Source organism: Triturus cristatus, chromosome 6 (assembly GCF_964204655.1).
Source record: "Triturus cristatus chromosome 6, aTriCri1.1, whole genome shotgun sequence".
Lineage (NCBI taxonomy): Eukaryota > Metazoa > Chordata > Amphibia > Caudata > Salamandridae > Triturus > Triturus cristatus.
The window spans coordinates 165,467,864-165,488,247 of record NC_140589.1 but is presented as its reverse complement, the minus strand read 5'-3'; the positions used below and the strand labels follow the sequence as shown (position 1 = coordinate 165,488,247).

At 45.5% G+C, this 20,384-nt stretch overlaps 1 protein-coding gene across 3 annotated transcripts in view; it reads right to left on the bottom strand.

The window, feature by feature from the left end:
- Nucleotides 1–1,547: 1,547 nt before the first annotated feature.
- The window catches only part of NEIL2 (nei like DNA glycosylase 2), a 199,038-nt gene continuing 180,201 nt past the window's right edge, over nucleotides 1,548–20,384 (bottom strand). For all 3 annotated transcript variants that reach the window (XM_085609132.1, XM_085609130.1, XM_085609131.1), the window contains one exon: nucleotides 1,548–3,112. In XM_085609132.1, the coding sequence (XP_085465258.1) occupies nucleotides 2,808–3,112 (305 nt within the window). In that variant the 3' untranslated portion in view covers nucleotides 1,548–2,807. The remainder of the gene's footprint in view (nucleotides 3,113–20,384) is intronic.

The window sequence follows — 20,384 nt, the reverse complement described above, 5'->3', positions numbered from 1 at the left end:
CAGAGGAGGGACCTAAATCTGGTCACTCATTCATAAAGACAAAAGTCGACATGTTTCGCGCCTAAACTGGTCTTAAGGATCCGCGGAGCTTCATCAGGACGAGAAAAAAAAAAAATAACTAGTGAAGTGGACAAACTACCCCACACTAGAATTGCTGGCCCTAGGTGCTACCTACTGTGTGTGTGTGTGTTTTGATCTGGGTCCAACCTATGTAATTAAAAAATGTAGCAACATCAGGTGGCGCGGAGAAGCTGCCTTGAAGCGTGCTCTAGTTTCGTAGTGCAGACGGTCAGTCTGCACCAACCAGTTTCTGCGTCCCCGTACCCCCTTTTCTTCGATAAGGGGTCCTTCTTGAAACATTTAAAGTTTTGTCATATTTTATTGTTTCCTGCATGCAGTCTTACAACACGGTCTGCAATCTGTTTTTATGTGTTAATTACATTAAGCTTGTGGATGTCACTGCTTTTGAGTCACCGAAAAGCACAACTGAAAAAATATGTATTGCTTTCTGTTATCTAAACCACCAACAAAATGGAAATTGACATTTCCGAATGGGCACAAGAGGAAGCACAATTCTTGCACTTTGATCTGAATGTTTTACACACATTTGTCTGATTATCCTCTGTTTCATATTTGGGTTTGGCAGACCTGATTAAACAACCCGATTATCTTGATCTTCGGGTTAACAGGGTTTGTAGCGTCTGAAGACAGAGAAGGCAGTAACCAAGCAGTAAAAAGTCAACAGCAAACACGCACAGTGGAAACAAATCAATCTCACATGTGAACTGGGCATCACTCAAGGTAAAAGGCACATGTGGTATGAATAGTAAAAATAGTTGTTTCCACCACACTTCAGAATTACAAAACAAAATGTGTTTAATGTCTACTGTTCTCATTCTGAAATATCAGCACAGTTCATTTTTGTTGTGTGCTAGAAATAAATAACATCCAACAGCCTGGCCTCTTGCATGGGTACTCAGCAAGATGGATCGTCACATAAATTCTCTCACTTTGAAGTCAGCGAAAGAAAAGTAAACACCAAGTTCCGTCAGAATACTAAGCCTGACATTTAACCTCGTCTTTGAAAGCTCAGCAAATGAGGTAAGATAAGAACAAGATTTAAAGGTCTGTTTTCAGATAGTGAGTTCTGGGGAGGATACAGTGAAGAAGGAATGTTCACAGGAAAGAAAGTTAAGCTGGACAGCATAAATTAACAAGCAATTGAGACAGCCAGCTAGGAAAGATATCTTCTGTAGAGCGGCTCAACAAAAAGAAAAAAATAAGTCCCAAAAGTGCAAGCAGTGCAAGGACACAAAGTCATATGCAAGAAGAGGGAAGCGTCGAACACAGAGCTGGCCAGTAGGAATCAAGAGAGGGTTTGGAGACCACCAATCGTAAGTAATGGGAGGGCTCCAAACCCACCAACAATAAACAAAATGTCTCGAAGAGACAGTGCATACGCTGTCTATGCGAGACCTAAAACTTGTTGTGCAGCATCAGTAATGACAATAGCATAGTTGACAACATTGTAAAGACACAGTTCTGCTTGAAGGTTTTATTTTCTTCAATTCACAACAGTATGTGTCATAGACATTCTGTTTACATCAACAAAATATCAGAATTGATACCGCTCTCCCTCCGGGGTCAATACAAGTTATATTCAAGAACTCAAAAGAAACATTTTTTAGAATTTTCTGCGTTTAATTAAATCAAGAACTGAATGTTTCTCTATGACACTATTCATGTTCCCGTCATAGTTTATCAAATAGAAGGTGTGCTAGCACTCATATGGCAAGGACCATTTTGCATGATTTTTGCCTTGACAACTGCATATACATGCAATGTTAAAATTATGTTTGCAGTGACAAAATTACATTAGTAGTAGTGGAAGGGCTGTATCAAAGTGTGAGCAGCGTAAAGCCGAACCTAAGTTTCATGCACTTGCAGTGTCTAATGCACATACATATAACTCGGAATTTGTCTTAGTTCATGATGAACTGTGGAAAGCACAAGTTGGAAACAGTAAGTAACGATTGTCTCAGTTTCCGAGCTGCACCGTCTGCAGGTCATGCATTAACTCAGAGGAATGTCTGAGCTTCAGTCACCGGATCATAATGCAACCCCAGACGCAATGTTGTAGTGGTGGGGTACTACAAAACTGCACTGTGCTGGTGCAACGTTATGTAATCTGGACCCAAGTGCTTTACCCACGATCTACTCTACTGAGCAAAATTCATACATCTCAAGTGGCAGTTTACTTTTGACTCAATGTGTCTTTTCCACAGATTTTTTAGTACACCACAACTTTTTTGCAATGTGCTATAGCATTTTATTCAAGATAAAATCTATACATTGCAGTTCACATAATACAAAGTGCTGAAACAGCACCTCTACACTGATATTTTTAATTATACTCTCAAAATCAAAGCAACACTTAAAAAGAAAAAAAAAACTAGACTTGGTCCATACAATTGGAATCCTACAATTGGTCCTTCACTTGGCCAATGAGAAACCTCTATTTGACAACATAACTGTTGTCACACTTACCAACACAAATGGTATGTTTGTGTGTGATAGCAGGAAGATAAAAAGTGCTCCATTTTCTGTCTCGATTTGCAGACCTTATCACAAATATGGCATTTTTGTGCTACTAGTATGTGAAGACGATAGCTGGTCTTCACTCTTCCTACCATACCTTGGAACAAAAAAAAAAAGAAAAAAAGTAACTATTCTCTTAGTAACCATGAAACCTTTCAATGCTAACAAACGCAAAGATGCTAAATATTCACACCCCTCTTTAGCGGGACTCAAGCGTTCTCGACCTGATTTGGGAGAATTTGAGGCTGGCACTCAGGACACCACCAGGTAGGCCTCTGTAATCCTCCCGGGGGCCCGAAGCTGTCCTTCAACACCGGGTGACCCAGGGGACAAGTTTCCTTCAAGTAGATCTGGTGATGCATTCGGATTCCTTGCAGCTTATTATGCAGCCAATCAGAGGTGAAACGGATGGCGTGATCTAAGATGGACTCCAGAACCTTGAGGCCCAGAAGCGAGCCTGGTGTTAGAGGGTGGATCCCAGCTAAAAACAGGATTTCATTTTTTATGATGTTCCCTGAAAACAAACAATTCATAATTGTGAGCAGTTGGCGTAGAAACCGGTTTTGTCAATAATCTCACAAACTACTTGTACTTTGCAAATTCAACTGCATAGGATTTATGGCTCTTGATAAATACCAGTTTTGCTTCTCTACTGAATTTTAATCCTTTATGGTTGGATGTTTACAAGCATAGGATTCACTTGGAAGGAAAACACTGCAGAACGAATCCAATGCTTGTTTGCTAAGTGCAAGATGTTTTTAGGCAACACTGGACTAAACTGTCCAATACTGTACATCTCATTGTTGGGCAACATAGTCCGGCTCATGAATATTATTGAGCCAAGCTGCGGCATTGCCTTGTATCTGAATGTGGAATAGGCATTGTACGGAGGCCGTATAGGTACATTATACAATCGGCATGTTAAATTTTTAGAGCAAAACAACAGTTTCCAAACCTTGGCTACTTGAGGCATATTGCAACCTCTCCTTGTCCTCCAGGTCGGGAGTCACAAGGTACTTCACTAGACAGGTATAAGCCGTAGAATGCTTTCTGACCAAGCAGTCGTCAAGCCATCCACATCTACTTACGGAGGAGACACACATACCCATATGCCTATGACTCACAACAGGTTTAGGCATTGTGATTCGCAAAGGATACTGCCAATCAAACACCTCCTATGCCTTTGTAATATCCTAGACTGCTCTGTGAAAGGCTGTCCCATTATGTACGAGTAGGCATTACACTCCATGCGGAATGTTATGAAGCCATGTGGAATGTGGTGAATGTGAGCTGGTCAATGAGATGTTGGGCAGCGGCTCATGAGGGTGGATGGGACCTTCTGTAACCAATAAACGTATTTCTACTTTCAGCCTCCTGGTCCATTACATTAAAAAACATGAAAACTAACATGAGGTACAAATGTACTTCAACTTTTCTCCTTCAGTGTCCAGTGAGAATTAAACAAAATGTATTGCAAAGCAGAACAATGGTTTTTAGTGAGTAGTCATGTGATCCACTCCAGGTAAGGGCATTTTCCCAGGGACGTATTAGGACTTTGATCCGTAGCCTACAAGCAAAGTTATAGAAAAAATGAAAAAAAATTGTTTCAGCTGGACATTTTCTCTACAGTGCGTAAAATAACAGACAGTATCTTGATAATCTGTAGACTAAAAGTGTCCCTTGAAATAAAGTAGATTAGGCAGCTATTTTTAGGTGACTGAATAGGAAAGACATTAACTCTAAATACAACCAAGATCTTATCCATCTTGAAAACAGTATGAAAAACAAACATGGAATGGTCAAATAATAGTTCCACCACAGTTAGACAGCTAAACACAGGTGGAGGTAAATATTACAAGGTGCTATACAATAAGATAAGGACAAACACAACCTCCAAAAAACAAATCATACACTTAAACCACCCTAATAACTACCATCAACTAACTTGATGACTGCAAAGGAGTAGAGCTCCGATCGACTTCTAAGTTCCCCTTCATCCGCTTAAATATCCGCTTTTGCCCGATAAATCTATCTGTCCTGAGCTCCCTGACGACTGCAGGAGATCTGGTCAAAAAACGACAATGTTCCGACAGCCCCGAGCGGAGATCTAGCTGTGGGCATCGAGATGCGCTGAGAGGCGGAGGAAGTCCTGGCAGAGCGTCACCTTGGTCTCTGGAGGTAGGGCCAGTGCGCTTCGGAGCACATCCTTTATGTACGGCCTACTTACCTTCACCGTGAATATAACCGCCGCTCCTCCCACACAGTCACTGTGGAAATCCCGCGGCGGCCCTGGGAGAGTCCAAGAAGCCAGCCGGTAAGCCGCAGAGGGCCTCACACGCTGCGGACGCATTACAGAATTTCAATGCGGGAGACAGCGGCGCTTCCCTCTCCCCTTTTTGCCTGTGCATAGCGCCCAATATCTGGGGCCCACAACCCATTTCCACCTCACGTGGCCTGAATTTGGAACATTGCCTATTGCCCCTATCCCACAGTCGACATCACACACTGGGGAAGCCCAGATGGCGCAAGAGAGGATAAAGGGGGAATATCAGCGCAAGGGCCTCCTTCAGCAACAACTGGGATATCGACAACGCTGGTTTTGACGGTGCAGCCAGGGAGACTGGTGATTATCTTGGGCATTAAAGCTTCTGCTTGAGGCCTAGCAAAAACAGAACGGAAGTCGGCGACGCAGGGTGTTGGCACGATCTAGGGTGAAGTGGGGGCTCCAATAACAAGAGTTTGCCCTTATTTTGGTGGTATCCAATGAGGTGACCAACCGCTAGCGCAGTTAGTTAGGGCACTGGTTATTAATACTTTCCCCTGTCTTTTGGACGTGCTGGACTCCCACGCTTCCAGACTCTATACCCCCAGTGCCGTTGGAGCCGACTCTGCCACCGCGAAAGGGACCAAGCAGACCCACCCGCTAAAATTTGCAAAATTTGCTTACTCCAAGACTGATACCACAGAGGAGAAAGTCGCAGTGCACGAAGCAAAGCAACAGGCGGACGACGGGGCCCCAACCTTGGTGGATGTCATGGAAGCCATACAGGGGGTCCGCACAGCGTTGGAACACAAAATTGTTACGGTGACAGCCAAGGTCACCCTCACGCATGCCAACCTATGCAACCAGGGAGAAAGGGTCAAAGCGACCGAAGATTCAGTGTCAACGCTCCAAAAAGCCACGAAATCACTAGAGAAAACGGTCAAACGGCTCCAGGCGCAAACTTCGGACCTAGAAGCGAAACTTGAAGACTATGACGGGCACCCACGCAGAAACAATGTGCGCATTTTGGGGGTTCCCGAGAGAGAGGAGGGGCAAACTACTGACCTCTTTGTCGAGGACTTGATTCAGAAACCTCTACAGCCCCGGAACCGGTCACAATATTTCTCAGTTGAACACGTTCATAGAGGGCCTGCAGGTCCCCTGAAACCAGGTCCCCCTCCCCCATGTCCCATCTTAGCAAGAATATTCAATTTCCGTGACAGAGACATTATCCTTCAAACGGCGCGTGCTGCCCCCGCTGAAGTTCGAAAATTCGACGATTACGTTCTTCCTAGACTTTACACTAAAAGTGCAAAAGAGGCGTATATCCTTTCTGGAAGTGAAGCGGGTGCTCCGCGATAAGAACTTGAAATACGCAATGCTTTTTCTGGCCAAGCTGCGAGTGCTGGTGGAGGAGAGGTCCTGGTTTTTTTCAGACCACAGAGGAAACCTGGGAATTTCTAGAGGGATGGACAACTCCCGGCTCACAGAAACATAACTCTTCCAGCTGTTTTTAAAGACAAGATAGTCTCCAAGAAAGATCCGATTGTGAAGAAGGCGTTTAACCATCTATAACAACCATGCTAAACGGCTAACTTGCCGACCCTCCACGAACTGCGGAGAGACTTTATATGCCGGAGGGGTGACGAGTGTAGACTTGCCCCAACGAGGACTGGGTGAATATACCATGCAAAAGGCTGAACTTATGTTTGCATTACTAAGCATGTATAATTTGTGGCAACAGGCCAGAAGTGACTAGGTCATGTGGCCTAGCTTTGTGTGCTGTTGTGGGAGACGGGACTATTTACGGATGCTTTGTTAGTTACACAAAAGAAACAGACTAAAGTTTGTATCATACTCTATTACGGGCTCGTATAGTTGAGAATACGGGCGAACCGAGCTCTCTAATTGGGGAAGTTGCAGCTGTGTAGCGTTCCCCTTCACAAAGTATACTAGTTCAGGGTACAGAGGCACTCTGAAAAATTGGGGGGGGTGGGCAGTTCTATCTCCACGTTGCAGGGAGAGGGATCGAGTCAAACGTGGGATAGTGTTGCAATATCTGAAAAGGCAGGCCCCGGATGTGGTACTGTTTCACGAAACTCATATACAAGGATCCTCTTACTGTGCACTTAATAGGTGGGGGTATAAACTGGTGGCCCACTCGGGCTATGCGAGAGGGTCCAGAGGGGTGGGTATTCTCATGCCCAACTCAATCCCCTTCCAGGTCTATATAGTCACACAGGATCCACTTGGAAGATTTGTCACTGTTTCGGGCCTGTGGGAGAGCAGGTCCCTTAATGTAACATACCTATATGTGCCTCCGAGACTTCACTCCATGACAATGACTGATCTTGGTTCACATATATTAAACCTACCTGGGAGCGATCTACTGTTGGGGGGTGATTGTAATGCAGCCCTTAATGGGGACTTAGACGACTGCCCAGACGGGGGAAACACCCGGGAAGCTGCTGACAGATTTACTTGGGGCTTTGGGTCTGATAGATGTTTGGAGAGTATGCAACCCCTCGGCCAGACGATACACCTTCCTCTCCGGGGTCCATGGTAGCATGTCCCGAATAGACTATATCTTCTGCAAAGCCACCCAGCTCCCCAGATTTGGAGAGAGCTCCTTTCTTGCCAGTGGCATTTCCGATCATTCCCCGCTAGTAGTGTACTACGGCGGTGCCCCCTCACCCCCCCCATACGCCATGAAATGGTTCTTAACCCTTGGTACCTCAAGGTACCGGCTATTAGAGATAAACTTACAGAGACTACCAACAATTATTTCACTGAGAATGATGGTTCGATTGATTCGGATGTAGTACTGTGGGAGGCATACAAAATGGTGGTTCGGGGTGGCGGCAATTGCGGGACATAGGAAGGAAAAGCTGAAGCGGTTAGAGGAGATAGAATGTGAGATTGCTCTTCTCGAACGTGGTCTCGTGACATCGGACACTCCAGACACCACGCACAAACTGCTCATGAAACAAACCGTGTATCGAAACATCGCTGAAGATGCAGCTAAGGCCCAATATCAGGCCACTCAGCACCGTGTATATGATATTGGCGATAAGGCTAGCAAGTTGTTAGCCTGGTTAGACAAACGGGAAATAGCCAACAGATGGGTGGCTGAGGTTGTATGCCAAGATGGTACGAAAATGCAGGATAGATCTGGAATTGCAGGGGCATTCGCGGACAACTTTGAGCGGGACTATAGCTCCACTCAGGCCTCCACCCATACAGATGCGAAAGAATTACTAGGTACCCTGGAACTACCCGTTCTAGAGCCCCAGGACGTTAAGGACCTGCACTCCGACTTGACAAACAAGGAGGTGTCCAAGGCGATTGGCGCCTTGCAGTCCGGAAAGGCCATGGGCCCTAGTTTCCTTCAAATTGAACTTTACAAATCTAATGCTTCTACAATTGCCCCATATCTCATATGGATGTACAAGGAGAGTGTGCATAGGGGTGTTCTGCCCGAAATGCAGAGATTGGCCAACATTGTCGTTATACACAAAAAGGGTAAATCCCCCCCCGAGCAGGGTGGCTCATACAGGCCTATTTCCCTCCTAGACACAGAAGTCCAAATACTAGCCAAAATCCTGGCATGGTGTCTCACCTTTTCTTCATAAAATGATCCATCCGGACCAATGGAAGAGGTGGTGATTATGTCTTTAGACGCCAAGATGGCATTCAACATGATCGAATGGCCCTTCTTATTTGCCGCACTCGAAAGATACGGATTCGGAGATAGGATTTTATCCTGGGTGCGACTTCTTTACTTGAAGCCGCTGGTCTGAGTCACAGTTAATGGGGGGTGATCATCAACATTTGCATTACAGAAGGGAACAATGCAAGGGTGTTCCCTTTCCCCCTTACTTTTTGCTCTGGCTCTAGAGCCACTGGCGATTTGGATCGGGGGGACCCCCTCATTAGAGGCCTCAATTGGTCGGTAGACTGGATGGATGAAATCTCCCTCTATGCCGACGATATTTTGTTTTATTTGGCCAGGTCCCGTTTTTCCATTCACTGTGTCCTACATATATTTGCCCTATTTCAAAAGTACTCTGGCTATACCATCAATTGGGATAAATCCCTGGTTTACATTCTGAGTAGGGAACGCCCAATACTGCCTACGGGCAGCGAAGCCAAGATAGTTGCAGACGGTTTTTTGTACGTAGGAATTTACGTCAGTGTTAATCCTACAGTATTCTACGATCGCAATCTTTGGGCCGCTTTCATGCTGACGTGCAACATTGGAAGACATTGCCCCTCACTTTATTGGGCAGGGCCGCCCTCTATAAGATGATGGCGCTTCCCGGATTCCTTTACGCCCTACAAAACACACCCTATTTGGTCCCAACACAATACTTTAATGCCATTGAATCAGAGGTATGCGCCTTGCTCTGGAATAATGGTAGCCCCCGAATAGCTTTGGCCACACTTACAAAAAGCTAGTACGACGGAGGTATCGTCCTGCCTGCAATTAAAAGCTATTATTGGGCCTCTCAACTAATAGTTCTAAAATCACTGGGTGCACCGACCAGGGACAGATCCTGCTTACAGAATGGATAGACACAATATGCTCCCCGGCAACTATCCCAGGGCAATCTACGGAGAGGGGAAACATGCACCAAAATACACTTCAACCTCCACCACAATTGCCATATGGCACACGGCAACAGCCACCTTGGGGTGGAAAGCTAAAATCAGACAAGTCACCCGATTGCTCGACACATACCAGTTTGGAGTGTTATCGAAACAACCAGGATTTGATAAGTGGGGCTTGATAGGTCTCTCGAGGGTTGGGCGGGAAGCAAGGCGATCCCGTTCAGTGATCTTCTACGGGATTATCAATTACATAGCGGAGAAACCTTTAGATACCTTCAAGCCCGTAGTGCACCACAAAGAGCGATACCCAAGGGTACTGACCTGCCGGTCTCCTCGCCCCTAGAAGACAGACTGCAAGAGGACTACCTCCAGGAAAAAGCCATTTCACTGACCTACCGTAAAATACTAAACAATACACCGGACACATTGGGGTAGATTAGTGCAAAATGGGTGGATGATGTTGGGGACATTAGCGACGATGACTGGCAGGAGGCTCTGGCTTCCCCCCGCGAGGTGGCAATTCGATCTAGTTTTAAATTTATCCAGCTCAAACTACTACACAGAACTTACTACACCAGCTTGGTGCTTGTCAAAATGGATGTTCTGAGCTCCTCAGCCTGTCCCAGAGGATGTGGTCAAACCGGCACCTACTTACGCCAGTGGTGGGAGTACTCGATTCTTCAGACATACTGGGGAAGGGTCACATCAGCACTGTCTTTAACTTGTCACAAAGCTTTTAAAGTTTCACCCCGCCTGTGTTTTCTTAACATCTGGGAGGCTACCGACTTGTCGAGAACTGAGAGACTGGGGGTCTCCCTGGGTTGCATGGTTGCAAAACGTAACATAGCCAGGACGTGGAAAGGGGTAGCTAAGACAAGGATCAGGGACTGGAATCTGAGATGGACTGGTGCATGCAAGCGGAGAGGGTCATATATGAAGGCAGAGGGTGCCCACAAAAATGGACTAGAATCTGGGGTCCATGGAATGTAAGCAGAGGGTCAATATGTACGCCTTTCAATGACGCTCTGCCACTATCAGCAGACCATGCAGCTGAGTAAGGTTTTGAATATGATCTAATGTATAAGGCACGCAACTGCATTGTTGATCCTGTGAATCGTTATGACCATTGTTGTACTACTGCAATGAGATTGTTGAAAATGATGGAGATTGCACTGCACTGCACATTCTTATTCTTCGTCTGTATTGCTTTTGTTCATGCAATAAAAAGATTAAAAAAAAAAAAACACTGCAGGCCTACCATTATAGCCTGGCTATACAGTTATAAAAATGCAAATTCATCCTGTCAAAATACCCTTTCAACATAAATGAACCTTTCTTTTAAATATTAATAAGCCACCCCTAAGTAGGCCATGCTGCCCAGAGGTAGGGTGCACAATAGGACATGTAAAAGTTTAAAGCTGAACATGTCCTTACAGTGAAAACGCCATATATGCTATTTTTACCGTAGAAGGGTTGGCTGTTCCATAGGAAAACATTGGGATATAATATTAAATATAATAATTTTTGTGCTAGGAATCCCCTACAAATTTAATTGTTGAACGTTTTGAAATATTTATTACAAGACCAATTCACTGCTGAAGTGGGATTTGCAATACATATTTTGGAAATGGTACTTGTCCAGCCCAAGCCCCTGGAAGCACTCTTGTATGCACTCAAACTGCCACCTGGCAGCTGAATGTCCCTTTGATGTAGAGTGAAAACTGCTCACAAAGAAGGACAGGTTTGGGTGTAGGGAGGTGTTTTGGTTTCTATGGCAGGATGACCATCTGCGATGTGCCCAAGAACTTAAGTTGAAAGAGGCCTACCCTGTCAGTAGCAAACACTAGCTGACATCTGAGCAGGGCCATTCTTTGTTCCCCCAGTCAGGCAGGCACCAACCCAGTGGGAGAGGCTCTACCCCCAGAATTGTTTTGAAGTGACGACATTTCTTCAGCCACACATCTGGTGTGGGCACACAGGCATTGCGAAAGGGGACAAAGTTTCACTATTTTTGATTTGGGCCAGAGATGGGCACTATGGGATTGTTTGCGCAGTAGGGCACACATGAACTGCTGCAAAAGTAGGTAGGGTTAGCCATGGGAGCTTTTTCCCTATTGGTTAGGGAGGGGCCAGATTCACCCCAACCCATAGGCTGGTGCTAAATGATTCCCCTGATTCACCAATCTAGTTTAGCGTTTAGTTTCATAAGCTCTCTTTTTGGCACAAATTTTCTATCAGAGGCTTAGGATAACGACATTATTGGTATGAAGTGACTGAAACTGATAACTAATTACCTTAAACTGCTTACCCACTGAGGTACAATGGATCTTGGTAATATCCTGCTGTAAACTGATTTTTTTTCACACGGTCCAAAATGTACAGCAGCTGGTGGTCACACTATGGAAAGGGTAAGGATCTTGATCAGACTAATACTATGGCTGAAGCATCACTGGCCTGGTGTTTTAGAATTCAGAGCCACTGAGTGTTCTTATTCAGTCCTAAAAATGTGCAGACAACCCAAACCAAAAGCCATGTACCAACAAAGAGAGTACCTATAAATAGACCAAATGCACTCCAATGCTTTTATGCTAAGTATCAAGAAAGACCAGCGATCTCCACTCCACTGAACTAAACTAAACTGATAGTGTACTTTTAAAGGCGTTTGATTGCAGTTTGTCATCAGCCAACTGAGTCTACCTAACGATCCAAGAGCAAAAAAACAATGGATTCCGCATACAAGCAAGGAAGGGGCAGCTCAGTACATGCATGTTATGTTAATATCCATAAATTCAGGTGCACAAATGACCCAGTAGTATTCTCAGTGCTAGGATGGGAGCAGGTTTTGAGTCAGTAATCTAACTGATGGGCTGTTCAAGAGAATTGTTTTTAAAAGATTTCCCAAAGGTAGTATGATCAGAGATGTGTTACATATGTTGAGAGCTCCGTAGCTTAGGAGTCATTACTGAGAAGGATCTATCAAATAGTGTTTTCCTGGAGCCAGGATAGATCAACAGGTTATTCAATGCATAACAAAGCTGGCTCACTAGGGGATATGACTGAGACATATCACACAAGAAGGGCTAACAATAGAGGTCCTGCCTGGCTAAAGCCTGCACACACTAAAGAAGGGCATTGCAGGTGGCCAATCATGCACCAATAAAGGATGATGGCAGTATATTTCCACCCTCCATGTACAGCATGATTTTGCTAAGCCTGCTCATAACAAAAGTATGAATGACAGTATCCAAGTAAAGACTATCATCAATCTTAATCCCTCAGACTTTCTGTGCCTTTGGAGGAACAGGGAAACGCTTAATTTGTCCAGCCCTAAAAGATGGATCCTACGGCCACATGTATTACAGAATAGCTATTTGGTAATTGCAAAATGCTATCTTTGTAAGGAATTGCCAAAGATTTAGCAATTTCTTAATATTGCCTAATGGCGATTTGGAAAACAGCAAATCGCTATTAGGCAATATTATTCCATTTGTTCCTATAGGCCAAAAGGCCCACAGGTGGGAATGGATTAGCATTAGCTAATTTGTTATTAAATAATTGCTAACCGCTAATTAGGTAATGCAAAGCCAAGGGTGCCCGGGGTCCTAATGTCCCCCTAAACAACCACCCAAAAATAAATGAGTACATGTAAAGCACACACATGCCCTACATGGCACTTTGAAAGTTTTGTGCATTTTTCAAATTTTGCACATGGTTACCATCGACTTTCAGTCAATGGTAATTGATTTTCCTAAATGCACAGTTTGCATTTGGAAAATGCTTCATGCATGTGCTAATAGAATCACAATTTGCGAATCAATATTTGTAGTTGCAATTTTAGATAATCGCATTTTTTGAGAGTACCTAAAATTGCAACTACAAAGCCTTTCATACATCCCAGCTCTTCTGTAATTCTGGGGGGCTGGTCATCAACACGTCATAAGACCAAGCTTATGACGTTCAACCCCTATAGACCTTTTCGAGACAATCTCACCCTAGACGGAACCCGCCTGGAGAGTCAGTATGTTTGATTACTTAGGCATCCGACTCTCTGAAAAAATGCATTGGAGACACCACATTGACAAAATGCTTTTGAACCACAAACGTCCAGTTGGGACACTAGGTACAGAACAGCGATCTTCACAGAGTAGACTAGTGGCCCCGGCGCTCACGATTTATGCTGCAAAGGCAGTTAGTTCGGCCCTTTACGGTGCCGAACTATGGGGTTTTGACAATGTAGAAGAAATTTGCAGGTCTGAACACAAGTTTCTGAGAGACCTAGTGATGCTCCCTCGCAATGTACCACTGAAACCCCTGATGAGCGATATGGTTATACTCTCATTTAGAGACAGCCAGGCTGCGGCCACTGCTTTTTTGGGCCTGCCCACGGCGGACTGCTGAACTCTCAAACTATGCAGCTGCGCTCACAGAGGTAATGAACCTAGATGGCAATCAAAGAGTCAGCTGGATAAATAATGTTAAAAAATCACTTATCGCCCTTGGCCTCAAAGATTCGTGGGAAAGCCAAAATCCCCCCCAGCAAGGTTGAGTTCAAAACACTTTACTGGGCCTGGGTTGATATGCAGGAACTCAGCAATTCCAAAGCAGGCAGGCTTACAGAAGATTTCGATCTACATAAGCACCACATATGCCTAGAACCTTATCTAGATTTTATACAGACACCACGAGACAGGGCGCTCTACATACAGTTCAGGGTGGGCTCACTTCTGCTTCGCGAAGAAACTGCAAAGTGGAGCCCCCCATACCAGACAATTGCGCTCTGTCCCTGATGTGAGGCACCGACCAAGAGCGTGGCCCATCTCATGTTTGCTTGCCCAGCATATAAAAAGGCAGGATCAAGATGGCTAAAACCCATTTGTAGACTACTGGGTACTTCGGATCATTGTGCTGCTTTGCGTATCCTGAAGTCTGACCCTAGAACTTTGTTTGCTCGTGGCGTGGCTAAGTATCTAAGTTGCGTCTGGATAGTAAGGCACAAATCCTTACGCAGGGCTGTTTTATGAAACAATATGGCCTTATCCTAACTTTTATTCGAGTTTCATTTGCTTGCCCAAATTATGATGCACTGTTATTTTAAATAACCTTTTTATATGTAAATATCTTATTCTAGTATTGAATGTCTGTACCAAATCAATTTTATTTATGAACCAAGAACTGGTCCTATATAGTTTGTTACTGTTACCGATTTGGCAATGTGGTAACCCATTATGCTCTGATGGATTTCCATATTTTTATTATTATCGCTTTAAAGATAACTACTATTTTTAATGATGGATTGTAAGAATGTTGCTGCTTTTATGATACTTGTTATCGAAATAAAGCTTTTTGACTTGACATCATTAAGCACTATTTTGCATTTGCAGATGGCCGATTTTACCAAATTGCACCATTTCCGAATGCAAAAAACTTCCATACAGGTGGCCCCTGGAGATCGGTCTTTTCCTCAATTAGAATTACTGTTTTCTCAGAGCTCAACTTTAGCCCTGTGTCTGCATGAGATACAGTCCATTAACTCTTAATTCACTTTCGGAAGGCAGAAGGTGAAAGACTGTTTTCTCCGAGTTTTTGCGAAATCTGCTGAAGTGTGGACAATTGAAGATCCTGTCTAGGCTGTCTACTTAAATGGAGAGACAGTTAGGCACAAACTGAGGCATGGATCAGGGCAGTGCCTCGGCCAACTCCTGGAAGTCTCGTCAACGACGAAAAACTCTGGAGCTTCAGCTGGGCAAACCTGAATCTGAGGCCGAGTCACGTTTTGACATAGCTGGCTTGACTCTCACTGACAGGTCAGTCACCTTATGGAGCTTTTTGACCAAAATTCTCCAAACTTCTAGATCTTCTTCCAGAAGGTCCTTTTGGGGTTCCAATGTGTCCACAACAGCAATCTAAGTTTTCAAAGCTCTGACTTGCTTCTTGGGATGTTAGGACTACATCTCCCACAATGCACCTGGCTGAAATCCTTTCAAATCCAGTTGAAGTTGGCCAGCTAATTTCTTCTAGTTGGAGATGATGCAGGTGAAGCTCTTTTAACCGGTTTCTTGCAGGGAGCCCACTTCTTTACTTTTCAAAGCAAGACAATGTCCTTAGGGCTATAGTTCCAAAGGGTGCAGCAAGTGTTGTAATTCAGAGTATAATCCTCATTGGTGCAGGCCAGGATTCCAGCAAGGAAGTCCTTTTTGTAGTTTCAGTTAGGGATTCGAGTTGTTGCATAGCTCTCCCATATTTATCCATGCTCCTGGGGTGATAAGCCGGGGACACCAATGGGTTGCAGGGAGCCACCCTCAGACATGACAGCTTCCTCCAAAGTGTGCCATATTCTTGAACCTTAAAGCACTATTCCTTTAAAATCCAAAATGGCAAAACACTCTCATGGAAGGTCTGACTAAGCCAACTCACTGGTGTGGCTAGGTTTTCCTTGCACTTCCAACCCCTCTACTGAGGCTCCTGTCTGGCTGGGGGTCCAGGATGTGTGAGCCTGTGTCCTGTCCTTCCCTCTTTTAAGAGCGGTTTGGCTACTTCATCCCTATCCTGCCTCTTGCTCTGCAGCTTTCCTCCCACCAGATGTCCTTTGTCTCCTTGCAGGTCACTTCACAACTCAAAGCAATTTGGTTCAGCCTGCCAAAGGCTGGTCAATCAGGAGAAGCTGCTGGAAGACTGGATTTTGGTTCATCAGAAAACCAAGTTCTGTAACGTTTCTGATATAGTTATAATAAAACTAACCTTGGCAAGTTGTTAGATTTAGTCTGCAATTTAAATACTTTGAAGTATGTTTGTAGCTGTTGGACCTGGCCCTTTTTGCTGGGTTATCTTCGAACATTTTTTGCCTTCTTCCTCCTATTTTTTATGACCTGTTTTTGTTTGCTTTAAGATTCTGGGCACTTTACCACTGATAATCATTGCATATGCTCTCTAAATTGTATTGGTGAGTGCTTTATCCAGGATTGCCATATTTGATTTACTATTAAGTCCTTAGTAAAGTGCAACAGGTGTGTGAGGAAACTGTGAATCAATTTCTACTATGGGCCTGCAGCACGGATTGTGCCACACACGAGTAGCCCTGCAAACATGTCTCAGGTCTGCCACTGTAGTGCTTGTGAGTGCAGTTTTAAACTACCATTTTGACTTGGCAAGTGCACCCACTTGCCAGGCCCAAACATTCCCTTTTAGTACATGCAAGGCATTAAAAGGTAGGACATGTACACTGGTATGTTTTACACGCCCTAATGTCATTTTTCACTACTGCAAAGCATCTCTCTCCCATAAGGTAACATGGGGATTGCCTTGAAATATCTTTTAAATGTAATTTCCCATTGGGAGCAGATGGAGATTAGGAGTCTCTGAACTCACAATTTTAAAATACATCTCTTCATAAAGTTGGTTTTTACATTGCATGTTTGAATATCCCACTTTTAAAAAGTGGGCATTTCTTGCTTATTGATTCTCTGCCTCTGCCTGTCTGTAGAATCCACATCTGGGCTAAGGTGACAGCAGGGTTCTTGTGCACTCTCTAGAGAGTCAAACAAAGGGAGCTGAGGTGTCCCTTGCATATCATGATGAGCTATCACCATGCAGATGGGCCTTCCTGAGCTAGAGTGGTGGGAGTAGTGGTCACGGACACCTAAACTGGGCTGTGCCTGTCCTCACACAAAGCAGTTTCCAGCCCCCTGTAGTTTATCTGGATCCAGGCCAGGGAAAGGCAGGGTCTTTTGCACTACAAAGACTTTCTGGTGACGTTTGCCTATTTAAAAGCAAGAAAGGGGTATAAGTATTGGACCTCTGCCACTCTCAAATGAGAACACTTCATGACTGTGGACATTCTGCCAGAAAAGGGAGCTGGATGATGTAGGAGGAAACTGTCACTCTGCCTGTTGCTTTGTTGTGCTGGGCTGCTACTTCTTTGTCATGGGAGAGAAAGGACTGGACTTTGCTAATTTGTATCCTGCTTTCCAAGGTTCTCCAAGGTCTTGTAAGTGCTCACCTCTTGTTAAGAAGTCTCTGGGACACAAAAGACTTCTTACAACTCTGCTGGTGCTGCCGGACTCCACCATCTGTGAGTCCTACCCTTGCCTGAGGTGCCTCCCTACAGTTAAAGGGCCTCAAAAGTGGGTTCTGCAGCGGATCTCTGTAAGAACCGGCACTAAGCCTCGCCATGCAGCCACTCATCAAATCTAGCTGCACAGCTGACAGCTCCTCTGAACCGATGACGCAAAGCCCCTCAAAGCCTCACCACACAGGCTCCCAGAACCAACGCCAGATGACGCAATGCCTCGCAAAGAGACGCATCACCTCCGGTGCGAAATGCATCGTCCCTGCATGCCATTTTCTTTAATCGACACCGCAGTAAGGAACCGAAGCATCATACCACAAACGATGCATCACCTCCCCTGCACCAGTAAGGAACTGACGTATCGCCGGCTTTTTCGACACCTTACCTCCCCAGCGCCTCACATCGTCTTTGTTTTTGACATAGCCCAGGTATTTTGTGCTAAAAGTGACGCATCCATACATTTCTACGGACAACATTTGCTTAACCTTTGAAAAGATGATCTTGTTTTATTCCAATAAATATTGCCTTTTTTCCAAACTGGAGTGGACTTATTTTGTAGTGTTTTCACTGTGTTACTGTGTGTACGTACAAATGCTTTACACACAGCCTCTGAGATAAGCCTGACTGCTCATGCCACGGTACCATGAGGGGGGGTAGGGGGGGAGCAGAGGATATTTTAGCTGTGTGGCTCCCTTACCCTGGTTAGTGAGGGTCCCTACTTGGAAAGGGTGCAAGCAACTGCCAACTAGAGAAACTCCATGTTTTGACTGAGTACATTCCACACATTTCTCTCTCATGCCTGCAAACGAACATCCCACATGTTCTGTTCCAGCAAGGCTGTTTTGCTCTGTGCTGAGGAGAAAGTAAACCATCCTACTCTGAAGCTGTAAGGAGACACAAAATGAAATCAAAAGTCAAAATGCAGGTGCACAAAAAATGATGTTGTACATTTAAGATGGAGTAAAGTAAAAAACAGAGTAAATTACACCACTGGAAGTCAAAGGTTATCACATGATCCCAATACATATGAGAGCATATACCACTACATTCCCACGGGAAGCCTAGGATCGAACCCACCACCCATGTACATCTAATCAATTTCCTCTTGTTCACTGCCACCATTCTTTTTTTCCTGCCTTGCACACTTCTTAGCGAGGTCGACTTCCTGCTTCTCTACAGCTATGCAAGCTAGTTGAGTTTCCAGCTGCTTTTCTCTAAGGGACATATCTGGGTTCTCTGTGGGGGAGCTTCTCTATGAGCTGAGCGTCTGAATCTGGTGTTCAATTTAAAAGATATTGTCCTGGAGGTTATTGGGTAATCCCCCTTCTTCTATCCTTCATTCAATCAATCAATCAATCAATAAGGGGGCTTATAAAGTGCGGTACTCACCCAAGGGTCCCAAGGTGCTGGGGAGGGGGGGGGGGGGGGTAGCTCCAGTTCAGTTGAAGAGCCAGGTCTTGAGGTTCTTCCTGAAGGTGTGCAGGTTCTGGAAGCGTCTGATGTTTGCTGGGAGACCGTTCCAGGTCTTGGCTGCGATGTAGGAGAAGGCTCACCCACCAGCTCTGTTTATGCAGATGCGGGGGTCTCTGCCAGGGCGAGGTCGGCAGAGCGGAGGTTCCTTTTTGGTACGTGGAAGGAGAATCTCTCTTTGAGGTATTTGGGTCCAATGCTTTGGAGGGCTTTTTAGTCATGGGTGAGAAGTTTGAAGGTCACTCTCTTCTCGACGGGGAGCCAGTGGAGGTCTCGTAGGTGTTGGGTCATGTGTTCGTGTCCTGGTGTCCCTAGGACAAGTCTTGCTGCTGCGTTCAGGATGGTTTGGAGCTTGTGCAGAAAGGTACTGTTGATTCCGGCGTAGAGGGCGTTGCCGTAGTCCAGTCTGCTGGTTATGAGTGCGTGGGTGACGGTCTTTCTGCATCCATTTGAAGGTCTTTCGGAGGATGCAAAGGAAGTTGAAGCTGGTGGAGGTGACGGAGTTGATCTGGCGGGCCATGGTGAGGGAGGAGTCCAGGATGATGCCGAGGTTCTTTGCGTGATTTGTAGGGCGGGGTGGACTCCCGAGGGCAGGGGGCCACCAGGTGCTGTCCCAGGCCGAGTTGGAGTGTCCTAGGATGAGGACCTCTGTCTTCTCCGAGTTGAGCTTCAAGCAGCTGTCTTTCATCCAGCGTGCGACGTCCTTCATTCCTTCCTGGAAGCCGAGTCTGGTGTCTTCAGTGTTCTTGGTGAGGGAGAGGATGAGCTGGGTGTCGTTGGCGTATGAGACTATGCTGAGCCCATGCTGTCCGACGATGGCGGCGAGGGGGGCCATGTAGATGTTGAAGAGATTGGGGCTGAGCGACGATCCTTGGGGTACTCCGCAATTGATCTCTGTTTGTTCGGAGAGGAAGGGAGGGAGGCTGATCCTCTGGGTTCTGCCGGAGAGGAAGGATCAGATCCAGTGGAGGGCGGTTCCTCGTATTCCCGCGTCATGAAGTCTGGCTGTGAGCGTGCGGTGTGAGACGTGTCGAAGGCTGCGGAGAGGTCTAGTAAGGTGAGGGCTGTGGTGTGTCCCTGGTCGAGTAGCATGTGGATGTCATCCGTGGCGGCGAGGAGGGCGGTCTCGGTGCTGTGGTTGCTGCAGAATCTGGACTGGGAGGAGTCTAGGATGGAGTTCTCTTCGATGAAGGTGGTCAGCTGGGCATTTACGAGTCTCTCGATGGCTCTTGCAGCAAAGGGGAGCAGGGAGATGGGCCGGTAGTTTTTCAGGTCCGTCGGGTCAGCCGTGGGCTTCTTGAGGAGAGGCTTGACTTCCGTCCGTTTCCAGTCGTCTGGGAAGATGCCAGACTTGAGAGAGGCGTCGATGGTTCGTCC